Genomic DNA, 27,323 nt, shown 5'->3' on the forward strand with positions numbered 1-27,323 from the left:
TGAGACATTCAAATTATATAAGGTCGTAGAAAATGTGACCATAATTTTTCAAACCAGAAGATTACTTGCTGGCTACTTAATACACCTAATTGAGGACTAATTAGTCTGTTTAATTTGGAAGATCAGCCATAGTTTGATCTGGTGGTCTGCCCACCACCTATTACAAATGTACAATCTGCGGCAGATTAAAAACTGAAAGTTGGCCGGTTTAATAAAAGTGCAGGTGGGTGGGAAATCTGGACAGTTTGCTGGCATAACTGTGGAATTTCTATCCAAGATAAGAACTTCTAGACTTGGGTTGTATCCTGCCATCCTAGATGTATGGGGTGCATGATGTCAGAGTAAGAATGTTGGTATACCACTGGAATGTTTGTGGATGATTGGAGGTTCCAGCCCAGGCAGTTGGAGCCATGTAAGCCTGGGTGGTGGGTGACAGTGGGTCTGGCTACCAGTTTGACTCCTGTACGGCCTTTGATGCAACTTGAAGATCTTAATAAAGGAACTCAGTAACATCTAACCTGCTGCCTCCAGGAGTCATTATAATACTGGCGATGACGATGGGATAGGTTCTTAGGTGGTTGTTTTACTATATGTGCGTGTGGTATGGCCGGTTGGTCAGGGTTCCCGCAGCCTAACGGTTGGTTTGTGATCGAGCATGGTAAACTTGTGACCGGAGGGTGGCAGTCTCAGGTAAAAGGAGATTTGTCTGTTATGGTTGGTTCAGTGTGTAGTTTGGTTTGCCCATGGTGGGGCTGGTAGCTCTTTTGTGCGGTAGGCCTAAAACCCAAGAGTGGCTGTCTTGGGTAAAAGGTGGGAAAGTCTTGTCAGTTGGTGTAGCAGGTAGTAAGATGAAGCAAGTGTGCTGCTGATGTTGGATAGGTCTATGTAGTTTGGTTATTAATTCTCTGTTTGGCTTTGATCTGGACCCTAGTAGTGCAACAGCCTGAAACACAGGAGAAGTCACCTGATGTGGGAGGATGCAGGAAGAAGTTGCAGACCGACTGCCCCAGAAGTTGAAAACGCACCACCCAGGGCAGATTATAAGGGTGCTGGCAGGAGAAGGGCTGCTGGAAAAGGCCTGTTTATAAGAAGCAGCTGCCATGAAAACACCCAGGGTGAGGCAGCTGACAGAAGATGGTCTATGAGAGAGCACCCAGGGTGAGATTAAATGAAGGCTGCTGGCAGAAGCGTGTCCAGGGCATCTAATCAGGAAATAAACTGCTGTCATCATGTGATAAATGGCACAGCCATATGCTGAAGTTAAAGCAATATGAGCGGCTCGGCAAGACAAGCGAGCAATACACCGCCCCTGGAGTGTGGGTAAAACGGGGAAACTTAAGGAGACGCACTGTGCTGGCCGGGGCATCCAGTGCGGCCGTTGTGGCCTGTGGGGAGCAGTAGCTCCCAAGTCCTTGCCTGTCATGCGGCGAATGATGACGCCACAGCGACTGCAGCAGGGGATTGTGACCAGTTAGAAAGCTTGGTATGTAGGCATTCTTGCCCTGGTTGCTGTGTCCAGAGAAAGCAGTTCAGCATTGAAGGAGTAAAAGACCTCTTAACGGTCCTGGGACGTCGTATCCATGATTATAAGGAAGTATGTTTGATTGATGAGAAGGGGACCTTCCAACCTACTTGTTGCTGCGTGACGACTATACCGATAAAGCAGTTCAAGTGTTCAGAGAACGCTTCCCACTTGCTTTGTATGCAGAGGGACAGTGTCTCTCCAAGCCATCTGGTATTGTTTACAATGGTGACAGCATCTCACAGGAGCGCTACTGCGAGTGGCTGGATTTTCCCTGGGAAGCATGAGGTACTTCAAGAAGTTTATTAATTGTGATTTTCCTTTCAGAAACTATTGTTGCACATGTCCCGTTACTGCTGTTCACATGATATGTGAGGTACAGCGTTCTTGCAGAGTGACAATTTGAAGCTATTTGTTGTCATTGTGCCGTTATGCAGAGGCAGTTAAAGTTTTCAAGGTGTTTTATGGTTTGGCCTCATGCAGACACCTGTGAGTTTGTTTCTCGGCTGGGCCGCTGTCATCCGTAGGGAGACATCAGTCCTACGCTATGCTGGCAAAGTGAAGGCCTTCCAGGTTTAGAGCTGCGATGCACATACAGCGTTTCCTTGCGCCAATTGATATTGTTTACTTGTTCTCTGCTGGGCTGCATGGAAGGGAATACAGCATGGAACATTTAGGACATTTTTTTTTAAAAAAAGAGCTATAACTCTTTCGGTTGTGTCTGGAGTGCTTCTATATGGAGATTGAAAAACGGAGGGGTGTCTGGGAATCTCTCTACCAGCACAAACACAGCCCATTGACTTGTTCTTGGGTGGATGGCCTCTGGAAGAGTCTCAACCAAGTCTTTAGCTCACTGTTCTTTTCACAGAGAAGAAATGTCCCTGCATATCAGTCTTTGTCCTGCCCAGGGGCAGTCCAGCACTAAATGCTAGGCAATTCGGCTCTGAACAAGAGTACCACAGCAACCCCATACACATATGGAGATTGATGTATGCACAGTGACTAATGTTTGGTAACTGTGCTTGTCTGTAGGAGTTTGTAATTGATTTTATTAAGCACTAGCTGATATACCCGGCGCTGCCCAGGATTTCCTTTTCTTTAGGGAACTATTTGTTAGAAATACCTTAAGGTAGCTTTACGCTTTTCGGAAAGGCTCTATAAGAAAGGTGAAAAGAAAAATTCACTACATTTTTTGTTAATTTTCAAAATGCTTTCTTATAAAGACTGCACAACACAATGCATTGTTCTTCTTAAAAACGTATTCTGAAACTTATAACTGTATGTGAGAACAACATGGAGATTTCTGAGCAGCATGATGGGTGACATGATGCCGACAGTGCCAACAACTATGGACCTCAAGTTCAATATCACTAAAGTGCATGTTCATTGTAAGGCTTGTTTATAAACATTTTTTTTGCCTTGCCAGGTGAACACTTCACTTCAATTACGTTGGGCAGCAATTTATTAATGCATAGCCTTGCACCATTACACAGTCTAGGTGGGCCAAGATTTAGAAGCAGCATGATGGGTGACCAAACTTTCAGCAGAAGGTGATGTGGTGTCATTCCTGCGGGGTCCAGTGAGTTGAGGGATTCTGTTGTATAGTTTACGGCTTTGTCGGCATCCACCACCGTATCGATTGAGTTGTGCTCCGTAACCGTGCCCGGAAGCATATCCTGAATCTGATTATTAATTTCATTGACAGAATCATTTTTAGCAGCAAGGATGGCTCGTTCACACAACCACTCATGATTTTTATAATTTGCTGATATGTTTGGATATACTTCATGTATCAGTTCTGTAACCAATGGCACCATCTCGCCAAAATCCTCAGGAAAAGTAATTTCACCTGATGCTGCATCAATTTGGAAACTTCTGGATTGCTACCTGCCTTCGCCTTCACCTCTCAGGTCCATTCGCCTCCCATACGCCCATGCTTTGCCAAGCCACAAACCCACAAACAAATTATGACTTTTATAAATATAGATTAATTCATAACAATTTAGTAATTGTAGGCTTCTAGTGGTCTAATGCCACATGGGCTTTGCAGGATGAATTGGGGCATTGTTGGGGAAAGGCACACACCAATGACGGATCACAAAATAGTGTGGCTAGAATTTTTGTGTGGTGTGCAGAACAAATATCGATGTATTTCCCTACAAGTGTTAAGATCGGCAAGCGTGTCATGTAGTATATTTGTAGTTATGGATGCCTGTCGGATTGCAGATTGAGTTGGAGCAACACCACTTCTTTTGGTTTGCGTGTTTGGCTAGTTTGGGTCGGCATGCCTCCCGCATTTCAGTTTCTTGTTCAATGTGAAACTTGAGAAAGAGATTTACTGTTCCTGTTAACTAACAGTTTTGGTGTTTCAGCATTTTTGTTAAAATGTTGAGTTGAGAAGTTATCACTGCACTAATCACAGCTAGTTTTAAGCTGTCAGTCTGTCTCTGGGAGTGTGTGAATGAAGATTGTGGTGTACATTTGTGGGTACATTGCCATGTGCTTTAAGTGAGTTTTCTTTTAGAGGTGATGGGGCTCGTGTGGATGGTGGTGAATCAACCAACCAGCTGGACAGTTTGGTCCAAGCCTTGATAGTCAACTCTCCTATGACTGAATTTGGTATTCTGTTGGAGCCCTGTCAAAATAAAACCTAAATTAGTTTGTTGCAGCCAATGTATTGTTTTGGTAAGCCCAGTATTGTGGGAAAACTTTCATGGCTGTCTTTTCTACCAGTGATCACATCAGCTTACGCGCGGGCCCAGCCTTCTAGTCCGGAAAAACGCAGAGCACCACGCCCCCCCTTCCTGGTTGCCGACCGGTAATCGACGGGATACGCCGTTCCGCTCGCACTGTCCACAGCAGACAAAAATCAGGCTATACTCGCGTCTTGGTAATCTTAGTGACAAGTACCTTCCGTTTACGAGCCATTCTCCTTCGCAAACAAAAATGTCACCGAGTGCATTTATGGATGCAGCTAACAAAAGGGACTTTTCTCTATTATGAAAAACCTGAGCTGCATTGTTTGCACGGACGCAGTACCGTTTCAAAAATGAACATTGGGGTCAATTTTTTATAAACAGAAACTATGATCTCATCACTATAGTGGGTTTTGTTTTCAAACAAATACATTTACTAAGAAGTACTTAACACCATCAAGTTCTATCTTCTTGTCCTCTTGTGTCCTGAAAACGGCTATACCTGCATCAACAGACAATTATTTTGTTCATTGCCTGATTTCTTTAGATGCTTTTAGCCGAAACATATGTCGACCTCCACAAATAGAAACCTAAGATATCTTATAGGTTTATTTTTTGATAGAGCTTGTTAAAATCAAATAGTACTCTACCTTCTAAAAAGTTTGATGTTGCACATTTAGTGCCTAGACAGTACCAGTCGTCGCGTACTAACCCCACCAACCAATTTTCAGTTTTGTAAACATCTCAGCAGTTGTTATATTCATGTTTAGATTTATCATGAATATCGTTTTTCTCATGTTTTTCCATCTCTTAAATGGAATTTTAAATTAGCTTCTTTACGAAGACAAATAACATTATTTTTGCTATGATCTAGTGGTTGTTTCTGATGTGCTTGTGACGTATGTCCTCATTTAGGCACAATTCTGAGTCTCACTAGGAAACTTAGACTTTTTTAATAATTGTTGCAGCAGCTCTCGTCTTCCTGTAGCAGGCACAGTGTCTACCTGAGTGTGGTTGGAAGAGATAGGGTTACCATCCTCTCACCCCGTTCTTTTGAGTGTCTTTTCTACCATTCAGTGGGGTTGTTTGGTCAATCTTCCTTGGAGTGAGGATGGACAAATCAGAGAGGCGTCTGCTGCGATTCCACCTTGGAGTCAAAGTTGTTCTAACAGTGTTCCGTGGAGTGATTTTTTGGAATGAGGCGTAAGTTTATCTTTCTCATTTTAGTTACAGTGATTGACTCTTACGTCTGTCCGGCTAATAGGCTAGGAGCAGTCTGAAGTTCTGTTTTGCTTCTGTTGGAGAAGTAGGAGAAGATCCTTCTGTGCGGTTCAGCGACACGTGTGTGTTGTGTGTGTCTGGAGAGATAGTGGAATAGCTGCTCGTTGTGTTTTTCTTTATTGAGAATGCAACAGGTTCTTAGTTGGTTATATTTGTATATGTGCGCGTTGTATGACCCGTTGGTCAGAGTTCCCAGATCCTAACAGTTGGTTTGTGCTCGAGCGTGGCAGACTTGTGACCTGAGGGTGGCAGTCTCAGGTAAAAGGAGATTTGTCTGTCATGGTTAGTGCAGAGTGTAGATTGGTTTACCCATGGTGGGGCTGGTAGTGATTAGGTGTGATAGGCCTAAGACCCAAGAAAGGCAGTATTGGGTAAAAGGAAGCACTGTCACCTACATTGGTGTAGCAGGTAGTAACGTGATGTGGATGTGCTGCTGGGGGTTGATATGTCTATGTAGTTTGGTGAGAATTCTCTGTGCATCCCGCGAACCAGCTTGAGCGTGTCAGGTGTGCCTGTGAGCATGTGTGTTATATTGTGCCTACCTGCATGTATGGTGTGCATGATGCCTGAAGTCTGAGGTGTGCCTGTGTCCCCATTGTAAGTGTTAAAGGAAGGGAAGTGTGTTGTACCCTGCCTTCCTGGATGCATGGTGCATGATGTCCGAGTAAGAATGTTGGTATGTCATTGGAATGTTAGTGGATGGTTTGAGGTTTCAGCCCAGACAGTTGGTGTCATATACGCCTGGGTGGTGGGTGCCAGTGAGTCTGGCATGCATTATAACTCCTATTCCTGTTCAGCCTTTGATGTAACTCGAAGATCTTAATAAAGGATTTTGTTAACATCTTACTTGCTGCCTCCAGGAGTCATCATTATAACAACTTCTTTTTGCTACAGCGCACCTAATGTGCAGTTTACTCTTCTCAACTGGATGCATCCTGGATTTGACAATTTTGTTAGCTGTTGTTTATTGAAGTTAATATTTTAAATACAGTGTGATTATGTACTGTGTTTTCATTCTTTAAGTAGTACGTTTGTATTTTTGCTAGCTCTTTGAGGCTGTGTGAATAGTATTGTTGTCATTCACAAACAATAACAAATAATAACAAAGGAAAACAATGAGTTATTGACCAGATTCTTTCATGTCCAAATGTACATAAAAATTAGCCATCATACCCATCATCTAGCCCGATCCTTCCTCTAGGAACTAATAGACCTCATATTATCCACATGCATCAGCTATCACATAAACATCTTTCTTGGGGAGCTTAACCTACCAGGCTCTAAAGAAACAAAGATAACCCAAGAAGCACTCTTCAGCCTGCTCGAAACATTGCACATCCAGTAGTACGACATTGAAACCATCAACACTAAGGCAACACATTAGACCTTGTACTTACACCATCAAACCCCTTTCAATAACTATCCCCAACACCTCTACACTGAACAGACTGTGCTCCCATAAGCATCCAGCAACGTTACACAAACCGTAAACATGTGGGCAACCAAGAGAACTCATTGGCAGATGGGCAGCAGGTGCAAGTGGGTCTAGGTCACCTGGCCTAAGCCCCGCCCACCTTCTTAGCCCTGCCTCTTCCTTCCTTCTCTTAACTTTTAGATCAAGGGCGTCTCTCGCCTGGGCATCCGAAGCGAAGAGCAGACAAAGGCAAGGGCAATTCCTGTTTGGACCAGGAGGACCCAGGGTCCGAACCCCTGCTCAGATAGCAGGTAAGCATGCTGTTCCCATGCCCCCCCTCTTCTTTTTGCTTGTGTTTCCTGCCTTGGCTTTCTCCTGTCTATCCTGCCTTCCCATCCGTCTTAGACATCTCCCTCTCCCACCAGCCTACATCATATCACTGCAGGAGTTTTGTCTTGATACACTATTGCTCTCCCATCACAATGTTGTTGCAAATGCTTGGTTTTGACTTTGTGGACTCTTGACTCTTGTATCATGCTGTGCCATTTTCATCCTGAATCCTGTCTTGCATTTGCTGTTCACTGCAACATTATGTGTTATCACCGACTCTGCAACTGCATTAGTCTCTTCCTACTTGCCTCTCCACTCTTTCTCACTGCTCACTCTGTTCTCCCTCTTCTCCCCTTCTTCCTTTTCCCTTCTTTACTCTATGCACTTACTCTATCAGAATTGTCCTCGGACATAGTATGATAGCTACATTGTCTCCCACTCTCCCCTCTCGTCTCTCTTCCTGCCCCTTCCTCTCCAGCACTATCTGAAATGTCGTCAGGCCTAGTACAATGATCGCTTGTTTTGTTCCTCTCCTTCCTTCTCCTCCCCCTCACCCAGTCCTCTTGTAATCCTCCGGCTCTATCAGAAATGTCGTCAGGCCGAGTACATTAGACGCCCGTCTTTTCCCTTTCCCTTTCCACCCACCTCCTCACTCCCTTATCTGTGATTTAGCTCTTGCACTATCTGAAATGTCGCCAGGCTGAGAACGATAGTACATTTCACATTGTTATTGTTAAAGGCCTTGTTCACTGTTTGTATTTTTCCAGTGTTCCCTCCCTTGCTTTGAAGCACTTTGAAACACATTGTGTATAGGGCGCTATACAAATTAACTATCATATCATAGCTCATTTAAGAACTTCCTCTCTGGATAAGACATTATATCACAGTCAGACCCATTTGCCAGCTTGACAAACATCAAAATACAAGACACGCTCAACTTCATCTTGAAAGACATCAACAACTATGATCCAATGAAGTGAAGGCTCCAAAGACCCAAACCCTCCACTCAGTGGATCACAGGAGCTCAAAGAGCATATGCACTATATGCAGTCATGAAAAGTGCAGGCAAAAACACAGTAAGACCTCACTATAAAAAACCTACATGGTGCGTTCCATATAGTTAATTGCCAAAGCACAAAACATGCATTAAACCACAATCATTGCATAAGCAACTAACACTAGGACCCTCTTCCTAGCCATCAAAGAGAACATCCTTCTTCTGACTGTACGTATGAATGCAAAATCCTTGCGATGACACAGCAGAGATGGTCAACCTTACAAGCAAATCCATCTAAAACAACTATCACTTGGTGGCAGGGCTAACTATTCCAATGCCCCCGCCCTCCAATTCCTTCTACCCCCAAAATAACTTAAAATTAGGCTGGTCTCCCTTCCCTCACCCACCTTATCCGCTAGAAATGTTTTATTGCATAGTGGTTATTATACTAGACATACAAAGCAGGATGAATCAAATCTGGTTTTGTAGTTCCGTTTACAATGGATTTTAGTCCAGATACAGACCATGTGCAGATGTCACTACTGATACTCTTGTCATTTTGATGTGTCTACATAATTTCTTGAAGAAAAAAAAAACAGCAGGCAAAGATGGATACAATAAACGAGGAACTCCATATTGAATGTTGTTCTTTCTGAATTGCTTGTGGTGTGGATGTAAGTCCTAATTTTTCTGATAAACCATTTGCGGAAAAAAACCTTCGATGATTAGATACAGTATGATAGAACTCTGCAAATTAATCAAGTTATTTTGTTTTAAGTCATTATTAGATATATTTTGTACATAACTCAAATATATATATCCGTTAGGTGTGCACCACAAAAATATCCTAAAGAACTATGCACTACAGATTGTAATGGCTCAAATGTATTCGGATTGTATGTTGTACAAACAGTAGAACATGTCAGAGGAACCTTGGTGGTACACAGGTTTGATGTGGACCTCTGTCTCTAGTTATTGTGAATGTGTATATGACATGGGTTTGGCAGCCTGAGACCAGCTCCTACTAGGTGGGCCATGCCTTTTTTGCTAGTTATAGGCATCCATCAACACAACTAGACCACCAGTTTGGAACACCTTCCTCAAGGACAGCCCATGCTCCAGCATCAAACTGCATTGAGGTTGGGACAGTGCAGAGGTGATCTGGGGAGGCAGTGGTGGCCCAAAGACTAATTTCAAGAGAGTACTGTTTAGCACAATGAAGGTGCAGGGAGAGCATCTGAAGCATGCACCAGCCTACATAATAGACAGTATGTGTGTCATCATGGGGTGGAAGGCACGGAGGGTTGGAGGGGAAGGATATATTCAGCTCCACCTTCATTACGATCAGAATCAGTACCTCCTCCAACGCTGGATACAGAGACAGTCTTGTGCACTGCCCCTTCAAGTATGAAGGGTGGTGACCTGAATAGGAGGACCTGCTCCTGAATCTAGACCAATTGTGCTTCTTTTTCTTATCTTTTGTGGGTGGCTCGGCACTCAAGGGTGTCCCATGATAGTGGTTTATTGGAGGTGCTTAGACTGAAGGGACCTGTTGCGATTCCCTCACTGCTACCTTATGGAGCAGGGTGACCAACTTTGGAACTACGTTCTGATTGGTATCTGCCCAACATGGACTGCAGACATCAGTATCGTCATCTACTATAAGACACCAAAGACTACTGGTGTGGATCTGACAATGAAATCTGCATCTTCCCATCCATGCAATGCATGACTCCAAATGATTCAAATGGGCCCCATCATGAGTTTGGTGTAACTGAGAGGATTGTTCCTGGATCAGTGTTTGCAATACATGGAAAAAGGGAGACGAGCTCTGGGTGTGCATGAAATTCCAGACCTACCTCTATATGTTGGCTTAATTGCCTCAGTGTCAGTGACATCCAAAATGCACTCTCAAAGAGCTGTTCAGCTAGTCTAGTCACACCTAAGCCCCTTGGAGTCTAATTTAGTATTTCTGGATCCAGTCTGCAGCTGACATTTCATGGATAAGAAATATTTGGGAAAATGGTGTACATGTGGATAGCATAATCACAAAATATCTAGCCCAGGGTAAAAAGAAAATGTGTTTGTCTAATTTGGAGTTGGAGTGACAGACCTACTCCGATATTAATGTTTAGTAGATAAACTACATACAACCTTGTAAATTCTACATTCCATGAACTTGTACAAACCACATGCTATATGAAACACGGGGAGGGAATAGAAGGGTTGTATATTAGATTATATGTTATGGTTGTTTTATCCCATTACATCTTAGAGCAAGTGGCCTATATTAGACATTGCTTTCGATTAACTTACAGAGCTGTATTATTGTAATCATCCTTATTGAGAAACATTTTGAGTATGGTGGATAGCACTATTTAATTTGCAAGTGCATTAAGTCAATAACATTAACAAAGAAAAATAATTGCACATACCGAACATTCATTTATATCATTCAATCCCATTGTCATATGTAGGAATATATAACACTTATATCACTTACTTCATGAGGTCCTTGTCCTTGTTCAAGTGCTGGAAAAAAGATGGCTCACATACCAGCTGATTTTCTTGACATACTTGTTTACATGATTTTCCAGAATCTGCGAGTTTAACTTGAAGAGCGCCTAGAGGAGGCCACATGACTTGACCATGACAGAAATCCTGGGTTGGAACAAATGATTCAGTTATAATCTGTGTTCTCACTGTTTCCACTGTAAACACCTGTTATACATGGTTGGGCTAATCAAACCTGCATCTGGTCACGAACTAGGACTTCATTACACCACAGCAATTCATGTCATAAAACGACACTAAATTAATAGTACTTACAAAGCATGTTTTTATTCTGCTGAAAAATAGAAAGAAATGCCTTAATTGTTACTGTTGTGCTAGTAAAGCCTTGCTACCAAGTTGTTTTAAAAAGTTGATTAAAGCTGTGTTTAAAATTGAAATGCAAGTCTTTTATGTAACCTTCCAAACATTTTTACACAACATTCCTAAGAAACCACTTCCCTTATCAACAGTATTTCTTATGAATATGAAGCTTGGATTTTAGAAAATGATTAAAATACTTTATTAACCAGAAGCAGGTAGCAATACGCAAACAGGCAATGCCGCTTGAGGGGTGATGGGAACCATAGGACTGAGTGTTTCCTTACTGCCAGGCTTTGAAGTTCGACACAAAAGGAAATATAAAGTCACTTCCTCTTGCCTCCAAGTCTATCTTACTTCCGGTATATCAGATTGTGACTGCTCCAGGGAAGCCAGCTCATTTCTGTTCACTGGTTCCATTACACCCACTAATCACCCCAAATGGGATTTCCATTTAGCATTTTATTTCACTGGTGGAGCCTTCCATCTTTAAGGCTTGGATCTACAGATGATCTTTTGGGAGTTTTTCAAGATTGTATTAGCTCAAATCATCTCACATATCTTTCATTTTATTGAAGGGGCATCGTTTGGCTCCAAATCGGCAATGGCTATAACAAGTATTGTAATTTATGCAACAGGGTTCAACTCAAAACTGGCCATTCACTTGACACATCATTCAGGGTTTAGAATATTTAGTGTTTTCCATGGCCTGGACCAAATAATTTGCTAATAGTGGCACCCGGTACTATTTTTACCACTTCTATCCTTTTGTGGACATGCTCCTCATTTATTTTCCAAAGGCTAAATTACTAATGCAAAGAATAGCAGGGCTAGGGGATATCCTTATATATGCCCTTTTTCTAATGTCAAGGTTTTGGAGAAGACCAAAATGGTTTTATGTTCACTTTGGGAGAATTACTATTCCTTAAACTACTTAGCTCCCACTAAGTCCACCGGGGCCCACAATGTCACGGTACATCAATTAATTTGCATAGATCCGCCTTCATCACATCTCCAATTTAGAAAAGAATATATACATCTTAAGAGCAAACAGGCTATTGTTTGTGCATGTATCTATACATTCTATGGGTAGAAAACAGTTTATAAAGTTTCCCCACACCAAGTTTGCAGGAGACCAAGTCGTAGTTTCGGTCTACTTTGTCAGGCATTTTTCGACAGTGTGACGCATCAGAGGATGCCATCCCTTCTGCCCTAGGGGGAGATCTTTACTGTGGACCCATGGGGCATTGGGTCCACAGTACAATAGTCCCCCTGGGGCTGGTGCACAGAGGAAGGATCACATGGGGAAGAAAGCTCCCTATGGGATTAGGGACAGCCCTCACCAGAGAACACAGTATGACCCCGCTTTAATATATTCAACCCCTTCCCCAACTCTAAATCCACCTTCCCCCCCTCCCTGGATAGAGCCAATTTATTTTGTCATCAAGTAAGTCAACCTAACGTTGATGACAAAACTGAAAAGCCAGAAAGTACAAAGTATCATACATAGTCCACGGATCACACGCGAGAAGCAGAGCGAGTGGTCTAGCTTCCTAATGCCAGAGCTTGGCCCAAAGCAGTACATCAATCCCATCTGGGAGTTTGAAAATGGCTCAAGCTCAAACTCAAGAGCATCTGAGACATGCAGGAGAGAGAAACATCCTCTGAAGAGGAAAAGCGGGAGCTGTGCATGCCAGAGGAAAGAGGGAACCCGAGTGCGGTCCATCATAAGAGGACTACTTAGGTTGCTGCTGGGTGAATCCTTTCAGCCTCCCAGGGAGCGGCGAAGAGACAGAACACATCCAGGGAAAGGCATCAGACTGCTGAGCTGCTGCAAATACCGGCAGGTGCCCGAATGCTACCGGAGCCTCCAGAAGGGACATAGCTGCCCGGGAACCGCTGGTACCTCAGAGAAGGAAGCAAACCAGTACGCAGGTTGCCCAGAAGCTGTAAGAGGTCCAAGGCAGCAAAGGGGTGAATTCAGGAACTGGAAAGAGCGGGTTTGGAAACCTGAAGCAAATGAGGGGCAGTTGTATACTTGACAGTAGAATGAACGAAGCAGATACAATGCAACAGTGCGAGTCTGGGATCCCGCACCTAAGAATAGGAGGGTCTTGGAACCTAATGAAAGAGTGAGTTTGGGTCCCTGAAGCAAACGAACGTTGTATACTTGGCAGGAGAGTGAACCAAGTGGATACAAGGCAACAATGCGAGTCTGGGACCAGTACCCATATGAGAAACCAAAGTTTAAAGCAAAGAAGGCCTGGGACCCTGCAAGAGGAAAAAGACAGCCCATGAGAGAACAATTGCTTGGCAGGAGAGTGAACCAAGCGGTGTAAAGTATTGCAAGACTGGGACCGCACCCATGTGAGAGGTTGAGAATAAGAGGGTCAAGAACCCTAAGACTGATAAAAAAGAATTCTACGCTTGGTAGCGGAGCCCACCAAGTTGGTAGAATAACCAAGTTGGTAGAATAAAAAACTGAAGTCAAGAAACAGTTGCTTGTGAATGATCCAGTGACTTAAGATAAGAAGTTTAGGGGAAATTAGCACAACCCTAGTATTGAAATCTTGTATTTTGGAACATTTTGCATCACTTTATTACCAGCGAAACTGGGAACTTTTCTGTTGGTTGTAAACACAAAGAACACATGTGACTTTTAGAAGAGAACATGCTTGCACAGTTGTCTTAGACAATTTGTGTTAGGGACAGAAGTAGGGTTTGAACACGACAGCGACTAACCTTTTAGTTTTGGGCTTCGTGACCATTTCAGTAGTTTCCTTTGAGGTAGGGAAACCCCTCTTAGCTATAGGGATAGAGAGATATTTTTCCAACCCTCTTAATTAATAAAAGTGTATATCCAAAAACATGACACCATTGTATCTGAGCCCCACTTCTGCACCCTTACAGCAGGATGTCCATTTCTGCCAACTATGCATCTTTCCTCATATATCCATATAACAGTTGTAATGTAGCCATCAGGCACAACTATTCTGCATTTTCATATTAGTTTTTCAGCTCAGTTGATCTTCTTACACCCCGCTAGTCTCCCTAAATCTTATGCGCCATCACATGCGGACATGTGGCATTTTCGTATCCTTCCCTTACTACTACATTTCTCATTGTAGGATAAGGACTAATGTTGGAGGCCATCTTCTCGGTGGTCTCATAAAATGTTTATAAAACATCTTGAATAATGTTGTTTTGTAAAACTTGATGTACAATAACTTGTAAATAAAACCTGGCACTTTACTCTTGTTGAACTGTTTCAAGACATTCTTTATCAAGGAAATTGGTTTATATTCTGGCACTTGCCAAGAGAATCTTTAACAAACATTTGATAAATACCAGAAAACAAATTCTTATACACATTATTCAAGTGGCACCAGACACATATGGACCAGAACATCCTTCTACAGATTGCGACTGTATATATACCCAGAGTAGATACCCACCAATGGACACAAGACCCATGCAGAGACTCTATACATAGGCTGTGTTAAATTAAAGGTGTCTCTTTTGATTCCCCACCAGTCAGCGTATGGCACACCAAACGACTGTCACCCCTTAAATGGAGGAAGGTTTTGGTGTCTTGAGACCTAGTCAACTCAGCTTCATCAGGATTTATTTCTCCTCAGTGGTCTTGTTTCTGGTTCACAAATCATGGGCAACGCATTCTGCTTCTCTGACGCTATAAAATCATTGACTGTACACAATCTGTTACTGGTCCACTTTCATGTCCTGCTTCTTTCATCTTTGAAATTGGGCCCTCTTTATAAAGTCCAATGCAGGGTAAAGGTATTTACAGTGAACTACTGAAATTAAACACACTTTTTTCCATGCGGCTATGTACCAAGCTTTTTTGGGGTTCTGCTTACAAGCAAACGTCTATCCTCATGCTGGTCTCTCAGGGACCGGACTACAGAACAGGTTTATTAATTTGCAATGTACAGCTATGTTTGCCTATTGTGTGCACCAGGCATGCTTTGGGAGACCATGATATAGCTCAGATACAATAACAGTAGTTAAAAATAGTTGTGCAATTTACTGGCAACCAAATATTTTTACTTTGTTATTGTGTTTTATACAATACAGCCACAGGTCATTGTGTCAACATAACCATTTTGTGTTTACTATTCTTATTCCTGTGAGGGTGGGGAATCAAGATCCAAGGATTTATCTTTCTTGGTTTGAAATAGAAATACTATTTTTTGTTGGTTATCAGTTTTGTATTTGCATTTCTTTCATTGTGTCAGCCACATCAGCAGCTTAATTCCCCCTAAAAGCACAGGAAGCTTACGGAGGTTCCTCATTGCTGATCGAGGTGGTCATTAAAGATGGATTTCAATATATGCCTCTGTAGTCCGTCCTTTTTCTATTTTTCATCCCTTTATAAGAATTGCCAAATTAACTGTTCATGTATCAAGGTATTGTCGAACTAAACACATGAATTGACAGTTGTCTTAACGTTTTTCACAGCTTAATGACATCAAAGGGCACATAAAAAAACCTTCATTCTAAGGTAATATGAGCCAAAGGGTATTATTTTCCCATTACATTTGGACTTTCATTTGTCGGAAACCTTTTGTCAAGTGAGATTATTTGAGATTTATTGCTCTGTCTAAAATCCCCCAACAGCTCTAGCAGATACTTTACTCTGTCCTCTACAGATACCAGGTCAGGCACTTCATCAATCTGATGAAGTATAAAAAATGAAATCCAATTATTAAGAAAAGATCAGATCCTAAAGGATTGATTGGCAAAACCTGACATTGTCTCAAGTGGGAAAGTCCTGATGGTAGTGATTATGGAAATCTAAAGCTCTCACACTACCGATACACTATGGCAACAAGAGGTAATGAGCTTGAAACAAATATGCAGACCCACAAAAGGGAGTCTTACTTCTGGTACTCGCAACAGATGAATAGAAGAACCTCCTAACTAACATTATGATGATTATCAATGATTATCAAGTCATGCGCTTATCAGCGAGCTACTTCACCTGATGCCAGATAGCAGTTATTAACCGGACAGCATTGGTTCTTAAACTCAAATCTCTAGGAAAGCGAGGTACGTTGCTTACAAGCAGGTCCTTTGGAGAATCCAACATTAGATAAAAGTCCTGCTACAAGGGCAACTCCACAAAACAACTTATCCAGAACATGGGTGACACCCACCAAAAGCGTTTGAGTGGAGAGCTGTGTATTAAGGAAAATGAGCATGAGGTTGCAGGTGGTTGTATTTGGGAGGAGGGGGAATTAGATCACATTTTAATATTAATAGAATAGATTTACTTTTTTAAAGGGCTGAAGGACAATTTCCGGAAATGCAAGAGGCATGGTGATCAAGGCAAAAGGGGAGTAACAGGGATGTGCTCCCCCATTATATATGTTAGAGGACAAATTAGAAGATACGACTGGACAGGGGAAGACAGGAGGCCTGAAGAAGGAAAACACTACAAACATAACCAACAAATGAGATGCACCATGAAAATAATCATTTTCAAACATTCTTTCTCAAAGTGCATAGTAACACAAAGTATCTAAAAAGGCAAAGAACATTGGTTGCTAGAAATTGCAATCCTTGATCAAGGAAAGCCGAGGCTTTGCGGATATGACAGTGTTTGAAAAGCCAGAGTTTGGTTCAATACAATGTTGGTTACTCAGCAATGTTCTTCTGGTTAGTGACCATTTCTGTTCCAGACATACATTCTTATTTGTTGAGTTTGCTAAGCAATGAAGTCATTTCCAGTTTTCAAGACTGCGATTTTTGCTCTTTTGCCATAATAATGATACCTCCTAGCCAAGGGTCACCATCACTGCGCTGAAGACTGCTACGGGCTGTTCTTAGGTTCTCACAGTTTCAAGCTTCCTTTTCAGCTCTGGTGGCCTTGCAGCTGTCACCAGGATCTCAGCCAAAGCACCTACGAGATATTCTCTTTATACTATCACAATGTATCCTATTTGGCTTGGCTTTCTCCTGCTCTTGTCCTCTTTTGCTGCTCTACTTACAGCTACATCATCAACTCTCTGGAACGTTGACCTACATCTCACCCGAGCCTAGTTGTTAGTGCATCTTCATATAGAGGAGTTGGCACTAATAGCTCCAAAAGGTGTTCCGATTGGTGGGTCTGTTTTTGCCATTGGCGAGGAGGGTTGTGATTTGAGTGGGCTTCGCGGTTCCTCCAACTCTAAAGTGCAGGTTCCTTTCCCTGCCAAAGTGTACTCAGTTGTACAATCTTCCCTTAAGATTCAATTCGGTCAGTGCGCCTTCCACAGTGGCCATGGGCTCAAGCACCCTTTCCAGCATCTTGAGGGAAGACATGAGCATCATGGCAGCCAGGTTGCTCAGCATTCCAGATGCCAGTGTCTTTGCCAACAGAATGCACGTTTTCTGGTTTAGTTTGCATGATTCACACATCCTGCGTTTGCTTTCCTCTGGCTCCAGTCTGCGAGCTGCTGTGGGGCTTGTGCACCCAAGGTGCAGTCAGCATAGAGGTCCACTCTACGAGCAGCTTTGCCGATCAAGCCCAGTTTAAGTGCCCTATTTCCAGTGTACACGTTATCCTTTTAAACCCTTATCTGAAGCTTATATTCTCTGGGTTAATTTCCCTTTGATTCTCCTCTGATGATTGCACGATGGGCCATCATCCATTACCTATGCAATACATTTCCTGGTGAAGTACTGGGAGAGTTCTCGGAGAGAACACAGTACAAGTAGCGTGTGGCGAGACCCAGGAACACAGGGGGATACCTATATACCACCTCCATGTTGCATCACTTAACTCGTGGTTTCTCATAGCGCCCTAGCCACCTTCATTGGTCTCCCCAGATTGGACATCCCAGAATATAGAAATAGAAATGTATTGCATGCTACCTGCTCAATAACAAACCCGCGCTCCATCATCCAACACTTTCTGAGGTACCTACGGCTCTTCATATTGTTTTCTCCAGAAGCAATTACAATAATCCTACATTATTTTGTCACAACAGGTTAATGCCAAATCTGGTTGTGACTTCAACCCTTAAGTGTTTGATCCCTGTGTTATTGTTCACCATCAACCAAATTTCCACATTTTTAATACGAGAAAAAAAACAAATCTAAAATGGCCAATGTACATAAACAAATGTGTCTATTCCCATTGGTGCATTTCTAGAAAAAAGCATCTTTATCAACAGGGGGGTTTTACAATTATGAATGGTCCCTGCAAATAAACATATTTCTTAATATCAACATTATTTGGAGCATCCCAGATGGGGAAGCAGAATCCCGGGGGAGGAAGAAGAGTGATGGATACTGTTTTTTGAGTGAATATTAACTTTTGTCACAGGCAGCCAAATATGTTATTTTATATTTGGATATAGATTATATTTCTCCCAAAATATGCATACTCATAATTAGGTGGACAGCTGAATTATATCAAAAATAAAGCCCATAAATGATATATTCAAACATATTATCTGGTCGAGGTCTACTATACTATAGTTTCCATTACTTTGTCAATTACATAGTTGTAATTGGTTCAGCAAGGTCTAGAAATATTGTTTAAATAGGTTGTTTGTTTTACAGGTTTATATTGGTCGAAAGGTGAGGTGTGTAGATGCAGTTTAAGATGGTTGTTATAGTTTCAGAAATGGATTGGACCTGGGCTTGATTATTTTCTCATTATTTGGGGCACCGTAGTCATGTAAATGGGCAGTCCATTGACTGGCACTGTATATATTATGGGGCATTAAAGTGTTATGGATTTGTATTCTAGCCAGGCAGTTTTGATCTTCCTATGCCGGCAGCCCAAAGAATGCATTATGGAAGAGGTGATGGGGTCATATAGTCAGGTGCCAATGGTCCAAATAGGTCAACTTAAATACGTTTGAGAGATATTTCTATGAATTCCGTCCCTCGGATAAGAGTGAGCGTGCGCATCAAGAATACTCAGCAGACAGTCTTCAAAGTCAAGCGGTCTGTAAAGTGCTGCAACACTGAAGGGGCATTTAACCACTTAGTGGAAGGTTGATGCATTAATTCAGGTAGCTTTGTGGAGCAAATATAATGACAACAGATGTGCAACTATTTAACAGCTTGGGAACAGTGTCATGGAAAAATAGTCCACTTATGCCTGGGTTGGTAGGAGGCCCAAATATGTGGAGCCACAACTTTGGTTTACATTAAACTTAATTTAGGAAGCATTTGGTGCCTCAACTTTTTTATCTTCTCTAGCCAGAGGGAGAGATGTTTATGTTAATGTTTAGATAATTCCCGAATTTAGTTTGTCATCATATCTGTGCATTTGTGGTTTCAGAGGACTGTGACTTCTATTATGGGTCAACACTTTTCTATGGGACCATTGGGCTACATGAGAAACTGGGTGATCAACAAAGGACTCTTATAGTCTTCAGTAGAGGGTCACAATTAAAGCATATAATCTTGTTAATCTAGGAACGGTCTCTTAAATCCTATGGATGTTCTCAAGATGGTGGAAAATATCCAATGGTCAAGCTGCTGAAACGTGCAGATTAACCCACCTATCTAGTATATGTGATCATCTTTCAAAAGAAACTGTTTCAAAGAAGCACAACAGATGGACACAAGACGGATTAGATGCAATAAAAACGCATGTGGGAAATCTTACAGAGTGGTGCTGCTTTTGACTTTTCTAAAGTGCAGCAGGAAAAACTGATGGTTGCTGAGGTAATAATTATTAGGACCTCTGGCTCAAGCTTTTCTTTTCTTTAGTAGAGATGATTCCCACTGGCTTTAGCAGAGGTTGAGAAAGGTTGAGAAAGAAACCTTACGATAGGGAGGTGTTAGCAATATGATGGCCAACTTTGGCCCGTAGTTCAGGAAGCAAGTATATATCATGCCTAAGTGGTATTTTATTGCATTCATGGTTCTGTATTTGGAGTTTACTGCAGGCCCATCTAGTTATGATTATGGCTTGGGATTTTATGGGATGTCACCCAGACAAAGAAGAAGCAGGGTGAAAATGAAGAGGCTTTGGATGACTCTTGAACATCATTGCCATTCAAGGGCTGGGAATATAGAACTGGAGGAGCATTGATTGAAATGTGATCTCGGTGGGGATAGGAAACCCTGGGAAGTATTGTGAGGTGCACCTGGATTGTTGGATCACACTGAAGTTTCATTAAATTCCAAAAAGCTACAGTGCACAATTTTAATTCCAGTGCGATTACACTCAAACATCCCAGAAGTAAGCTGGAATCCTATACTCAAAGGTTTTAAAATCCAGTGTTGGGAGCAACACAGGAAGCCTGGGGGTTGATAGGACTTCAGTTGCATTACTAAGAGGTTGGAAAGGATTTGCACATAAGACACAGAAAATTTAAAGAGGGCATCTGTACATGGTTTCTCTGTGCTACATGTTACCATTGACTCCCGTAGGCTGCATTCTTGTTCACTTTAAAAACCATAGACGAAAAAAGGGATTTTCCCAAAGACAAGCTACCTATTGGTGTCACACTCTCGGACTCAAGGTCTAGATAAGGATGAGGCCCATGCAAAAACCACATAGTCTTGTTATAGAACCAATCTCACAAGATATGCACAAAAGCTAGCATATTAACTGAAAAAACATAATTTTATTTAACTTCATAAAAAGATTGAACATAAGTTCAATTGTTAAAAACACCAAGAGTGACAAAAATCACAATCCTATTTGACAGAAAAAATTCATGAAAGAGGTAGTCAGGTAGGTCAACTCCATTCAGTCCAATCATATATCGAGCCTATTTTCTTTTTTTAGATAAAGGTGATGTTAGTAGTTGTATAAGTGACTTTCCAACATAGACATTGAATCATGAAAACATTAATAAAGGCCCCTATTGGTACAGTGTATGGGCATAAGCCCATCTGTGAACAGTGTCTACGATATATGATTGGACTGAATGGAGTTGACCTACCTGACTACCTCTTTCATGAATTTTTTCTGTCAAATAGGATTGTGATTTTTGTCACTCTTGGTGTTTTTTAACAATTGAACTTATGTTCAATCTTTTTATGAAGTTAAATAAAATTATGTTTTTTCAGTTAATATGCTAGCTTTTGTGCATATCTTGTGAGATTGGTTCTATAACAAGACTATGTGGTTTTTGCATGGGCCTCATCCTTATCTAGACCTTGAGTCCGAGAGTGTGACACCAATAGGTAGCTTGTCTTTGGGAAAATCCCTTTTTTCGTCTATGATGTCCTGACCACATCCCACAAGCCCCTATCAAAAAAGTGGTCTCTCCAGCTCAATAGCTATACCTCACTTTAAAAACCTCCATTGTATTTCCTTCAATATAACAAATTACCTACTACTGACCGATAGTGTCATGATGCCTACCTCCAAGGAGCCAGGTCCAACCCAGCAACCCCAGAGGCAGGCATCATTCCCCCCAGGGAAGTGCCAGCGGGCCCAAGCTGGGGCCCTTTGGACACAGTCCTGGCGCCTTAGGCGCCAGGCTCATGTTGGACCCCTGTCCTGGTGCCTTAGGCGCCAGGCTCATAAAGCTAGACATGTGTTCAAGTGTTTTAATGTGCACTTACCTGAGGCAGACCATGCTGCTACATCCAGGCCCTCTTGAGGCCTGAATGGAACTACTTTAGCTGTGGGACTACTTTCCACCTGGGTGTGGTCGGGGAAGGATACATACCTGATCGGTCGAAGGATACATACCTGGAACTTCTTCCAAAGCTATTTAAACCACGCCCGATCAGCAACTCACGCTTCGCGTTGTTCTGCTCCTCGTAGCTGGACGCTCACCGTGTCAGCTCCTGCATCTGGACTTCAGCCACGCCTGTCAGCATCCTGGGTCGCCTGCAAAGGGAGATAAGAGAGAATTGGGGAGAAAGAAGACCTTACCTGCTAAAGCTGCATCACGGAGACATCACACCGACGATCCTGAAAGGGAAGACATCATTTTAAAAGCATTTCGCTTCGATCGCTGCAGCGCTGCATTTCACTCACCTTTCCTGGGCACCTCCATCTTCAGCAGCGATCATCCGGATCCGCACCCACTTCCCAGAGCCTAGAGAGAAAAGACAAGAAAACAAGGTGAGAGAAGGAAGGGAAATAGGAAAAGCTCAGTTTCCTTCTAAGACTTACCTGTTGGGTCATTCCCATTTCATTTCGGGTCCTGCCGCTTCCTGGCATTCCGGACCCCGGCCCCTATGGGGAAAAAAGACAAAAACATTGAATGAGCGAATGCAAAGACATTACCTGAACGCTCATCCAGAACTTACCTGTCATTTACTGGAACTGCACGTTTCACTTCGGGTCGGCGCCATATCTCCGGCATTCCGAACCCCGGCCCCTAAGGGGAAAAAGACATAAGCATTAGCGCTTGCTGCAATAAGACAATGAACATTATTATTAAGCTTGAACTTTTGAACTTGCAACAGAACTCTTACAGCGCCTCACCTGAATAGTCAAGCTTATTTTGAACTCCCATCAAACCTCAATCCAGTGAAGTAACTGGGTTTCAACGCGCCCCTGCATCAGAAGCAGGATGGAGAACTCATCCTTCCAGACCCTAAGGTGAGACTTCACGGGGAATCGTGGAAGGGTATCGTGGAGGGTTGGAAGGGAGTGGGAGGCTTGAGCATTATTCCGTCAGTAGGTAATACTCCCTTTTCACGCACAGGGGAATATTCCTGCGAGCCAGAAAAGCCAGAGTAGAGGGGCCCTTCCTGTCCATCTTCCAGAGTACTGCGCTTCACCATTGAAGAAGCATCAGCACTCGAAACCAGACCTGCGCCTCCGTGGGAATCAGGTGAGCGTTACAGATAGCCTCTTTGTTAGAACATCAGGTCACAAAATAAGTTGCACAACTTTTTTTTAACAAATAAAATCTATTAAAAAATGCAATTTAGAAATAAAAGATAGAAATGTTTACAATTTAAACAAAAAATATAAATTACAAAATATGGGCAATGGAAATTATTACAATCCATATTGTGGTCATTCCTTCCTTGATCAGAGGAATATAAACTGGAAAATATATGCACTATTACTTTCTTTAGTGGTCTACTGTGAGCTTAAAGAGTATGCTGTTGATTTTCTTCTATAAAATGCATGTAAACTGGTAGACTTTCTCCAATAGCACCACAGTAAAATGCAGGGATAACTTTAAACTAGGCCTGGATGACCTTACCCGTAACAAACCCGAATAGTCTAAAATGTGGGTTATTTGCCAATAGTGAATCACTAACTTTTAAAAAATTTTGGACAAGGTTCCACAACACACACACAACACATATTTGATTATGTACATATACAAACATGTATGTGTATCTCTTTCCATCTATCTATACATAGCTATTTTTTATGTAGATCATTTTTTACCCAAGCGTGAAGGTTAATCTAACAAAACAAAGAGTACAAAAAAACATTTAAGGTACAAACGTTCACTGTACACCACTATAACTTAAACCATGAAACCAAGTATACACGCTCACTTCATACTACTAGGAATAAAAACGTAACACTCATTTCAACTATTATATTGATGTAACCTGCCTTATACTTGAAGTGAGTGTTAAGGTTGGATTTTTAGTGGTATGGAGAGGGTGTTTATACTTTGAGTTTCATGGTTGAATTTGTAGATATATACAGTGAGTGTGAGTACCTTAATGTTGTTTGCACAGGCTTTTTGTTAGGTTAACCTTAACTCTGGATTAAAAAAAAGGTTTATTTCTCTATACATTTCAGTTTTTTTTAGGGAGTACGGTATGTATCACGTGAGTATGTGGTATAAGAAAATGTAATATCTGTGTTTGCCATATGACTATCAGTATATGGCATACGAGCCATATGATTTACATTTATTAAATGTAGGCAATCGTTTGTACGAAAATGCACAGCTTCTACATTTACCTGTACATTTTGTATAGAAGCTGTATATTCATTCTGAGCGTTTTTGGTAACAGCGGGTGTTGCAAGAACATGTAGTGTAAAACTGTGCTTGCATAAGTTGTGTGTTAGTATGTGTGTTCTGTGTGTGTTGTAACAGTGTGTGTCGTAAGATTGTTTCACAGGAGTGTGTGTCATAGGGTCGCCTGTTTGTAATAGTGTGTTGTTACATGGTGTGTCAGAAGAGCATGTGCTGTAAAGCATACCAGTGCTTGTTGTGCAAGAGTCTGGCATATGAGGTTAGGGCGTACAAGTGTTTGGTATGAAGTCATTAAATGCATGTGTCCTATATGCCGTCCTGACTTTGATGCAAGTTTTCAGAGTTATATTAGTGTACATATAAAAAAGTTTCATCTCCCACACGTTCCTGTAGAGACTGTACATACAATGTACATTACATTCTGCTCATGCATTTCATGGCTCCAACATGTATGAAAGCTCATATTAAAGTGAGCTGAGGAACTGGTCGCCCTTAGAAGGAAAAAACGCTCTCTCGAGCATGTCCATAATAAACACCCCTCCCCTCACTCGGCCAAAGCCTTCAAAGATGCTAACACCATCTACAAAACAGCTATCATTACCCATAAAGCCAATGCCTACAATGCTCGCATCAGCAATGCAGCATCAGATTCCAAAGAGCTATTCTCTATCCTCAGAGAACTTGAAAATCCCCTACCGACTGACACACCCAACGCGAGTAAAGAATGGTGTACCACCATACAAGATGCACTTGCTTCCAAAATCTCTGTGCTGCAAAATAAAATCAATAACAAAAGACTACTCTTAGCAGATAAAAACTCCCCCACCCCTAACCCCATTGCCTCATCCAGTGACAATACCAACCCTCCCTTCCAATTCACACCCGTCACCCAAGATCTTGTATTTGACACAATCTCCAAACTAAAAGCATCTAACTGCAAAGGAGACACTGTCCCAGACAAACTAGTCAAAGCCTGTGCCTCTACTCTGACCCCACTATCACCGAATTTGTCAACGCCTCTTGACTCCAATATAGTTCCCACTTGCATCAAAGAAGCCTGGGTTACCCCGCTTCTAAAAAAAAAAAACCTAGACCTCACCATTCCGACTAATTATCGCCCCAAAACTACGGTTCCGTTCCTACTTAAAATCATTGACAAACTAGCCTATAACCAAATTCAAACCCACCTGCAATCCAATCAGCTCCTCTGCACCAGACAATCAGGCTTTAGGCCTAATCACAGCACTCAAACAGCGCTCTTGGAGCTCAAAATCCAGATGGATGCTATCAGAGACTCTGGGAAACTCTGCATTCTCCTGCTGTTGGACCTCTCTGCTGCGTTTGACCTGGTGGACCAAGACAAACTTTGCAACTCACTTGCCCGAGAATTTAACTTCTCCAGTGAAGCCACTGCATGGGTGAAATCTTTCCTAACCGACCGCACCTCCAGAGTGTCCATAGGCAAAGAAGCGGCCAACCCCACCCTAGTCCCCACAGGAGGGCCCCAAGGCTCTTGTCTCTCCCCTACGCTGTACAACGCTTACAACAAACTCTTGTTCTCAGCACTAGATCATATGGGGGTCATTTACACAAATTTTGCGGATGACACCCAGATCCTCATACCTCTCATAGGCAACTATGACCAGGACACCGTAACAATCAATAAAATATATGTCATCATATGATATGATATGATATGATTTAAGGCATTTGTAACGCGCCTATACACAAGTGTTTCAAGGCGCGACGAGGCAGGGGGGGAACAAGGGGAGACAGACAATGATCTTACTAGGCCAGGTGTCATTCAGATCGCGCAAGTGCAAGGGAAGGGAAAATGCATGGGGGAAAGGGAGAGGGGAAAGTGCAGTACAGGGTTATTAGCATACAGCATACAGGATACAGGATAAATAACAAGGGCCAGCTGGTGGCAAGTGCGAGGTAAGTGCAGACAAGTGCTGGGAAGGGGGGCTGTATGGATACAGACACAGTCCCGTAGTGCAGGGGTTGCCGTGGAGGCAGTGCAGGGGAGAGTGGCTGGGCCGAGAACGGTGAATGGCCCAGTTGCAGATTCAGTGCAGTTTCAGTAGTATTAGCAGGGGAGAGGGGGAGAGAAAGCGGAGGCAAAGAGGAAGGTTTTGAGGTGCTTCCGGAACCGGAGGTGGTTCTCCTCAAGTTTCAGGGAGGTAGGAAGGCTGTTCCAGAGGGAGGCCCCTGCAGTGGAAAGAGATCTGCCCCCAACTCGTTGTTTGGAGAAGCGGCTGACCCTGAGGGAGTTGGAGGCGGATGAGCGAAGAGCTCGAGAAGGAAGATATTTAGGAAGAGAGAGTTGAAGGTATTTTGGCCCAAGGCCCCAGACGGCCTTGTGGACAATGCAGAGGGTTTTGAACTTGATCCTCGCAGTCACTGGGAGCCAGTGTAGTGATTTCAGTCCTGGAGAGATACGGTCCCTGGGCTTGAGGCCAAGGACAAGTCTTGCAGTCCTGTTCTGGATGAGTTGCAAAGGGAGGAGAGTAGAGGCGGGCAGATTAAGATAAAGGCTGTTACAGTAGTCCAGCTTAGAGAGAACCAGGGCTCTAGAGACAGTGAGCTTCTGGGGGAAGGAGAGGAAAGGACATACAAAATTGGATGGCACTAAATAGCCTCTGTGTTAACAATGAGAAGACAGAAGTCCTCATCATAGGATCTCCAGCAAAAATAGCAACCCTTCACCCAGAATACTCCACCATCAACACTGATGGTACCGATATCCCCGTGCTGAAGCAAGTCAAAACACTGGGCATGTACATTGACGCCAGCCTGACTATGACTAAACAGATTAACGCGCTCGCCTCCTCCACGGCTTACACCTTCAAACTAATTGCCCTCAGCCGACAATTTCTGACCCCAGCAAACTGCCTCACCTTAGCCAGAGCCCTGGTCCTATCGAAAATTTGATTATTGCAATGTATTACTACTAGGCACATCCAATACCAATCTAGCTAAAATGCAACTACTGCAAAACAAAGTCCTGAGGGCAGCTCTAGGCATAAAAAAAAAATAAGACCATATCTCCAAGACTAGGAAGGACGCCCATTGGCTCCCTATCAAAGCCAGAATCATCTTTAAAACATTATGTATCACACATAATTGCCTGACCAAAAAAGGACCCATCTATCTCAACAATACTCTTCACCCAAAAGTTGACAGTAGAGCACTAAGATCTAACGCCAAACTCCTTCTGGCTCCCCTTCGCTTCAAAACCACTAGAGCAGGGGGTAGCAGCTTCACCACTCTAGCCCCCAACTGGAACACCCTACCCATTAATATCAAAAAAGAATCCTCC

At 42.6% G+C, this 27,323-nt stretch overlaps 1 protein-coding gene across 4 annotated transcripts in view; it reads right to left on the minus strand.

The window, feature by feature from the left end:
* MGAT5 (alpha-1,6-mannosylglycoprotein 6-beta-N-acetylglucosaminyltransferase) overlaps positions 1-27,323 on the minus strand; it is a 1,044,542-nt gene that overhangs the window by 17,812 nt on the left and 999,407 nt on the right. For all 4 annotated transcript variants that reach the window (XM_069616573.1, XM_069616570.1, XM_069616572.1 and 1 more), the window contains one exon: positions 10,744-10,901. In XM_069616573.1, coding sequence (XP_069472674.1) covers positions 10,744-10,901 — 158 coding nt within the window. The remainder of the gene's footprint in view (positions 1-10,743; positions 10,902-27,323) is intronic.

This window comes from Ambystoma mexicanum, chromosome 9, assembly GCF_040938575.1.
Source record: "Ambystoma mexicanum isolate Mex_15411 chromosome 9, UKY_AmexF1_1, whole genome shotgun sequence".
NCBI classification, from domain to species: domain Eukaryota; kingdom Metazoa; phylum Chordata; class Amphibia; order Caudata; family Ambystomatidae; genus Ambystoma; species Ambystoma mexicanum.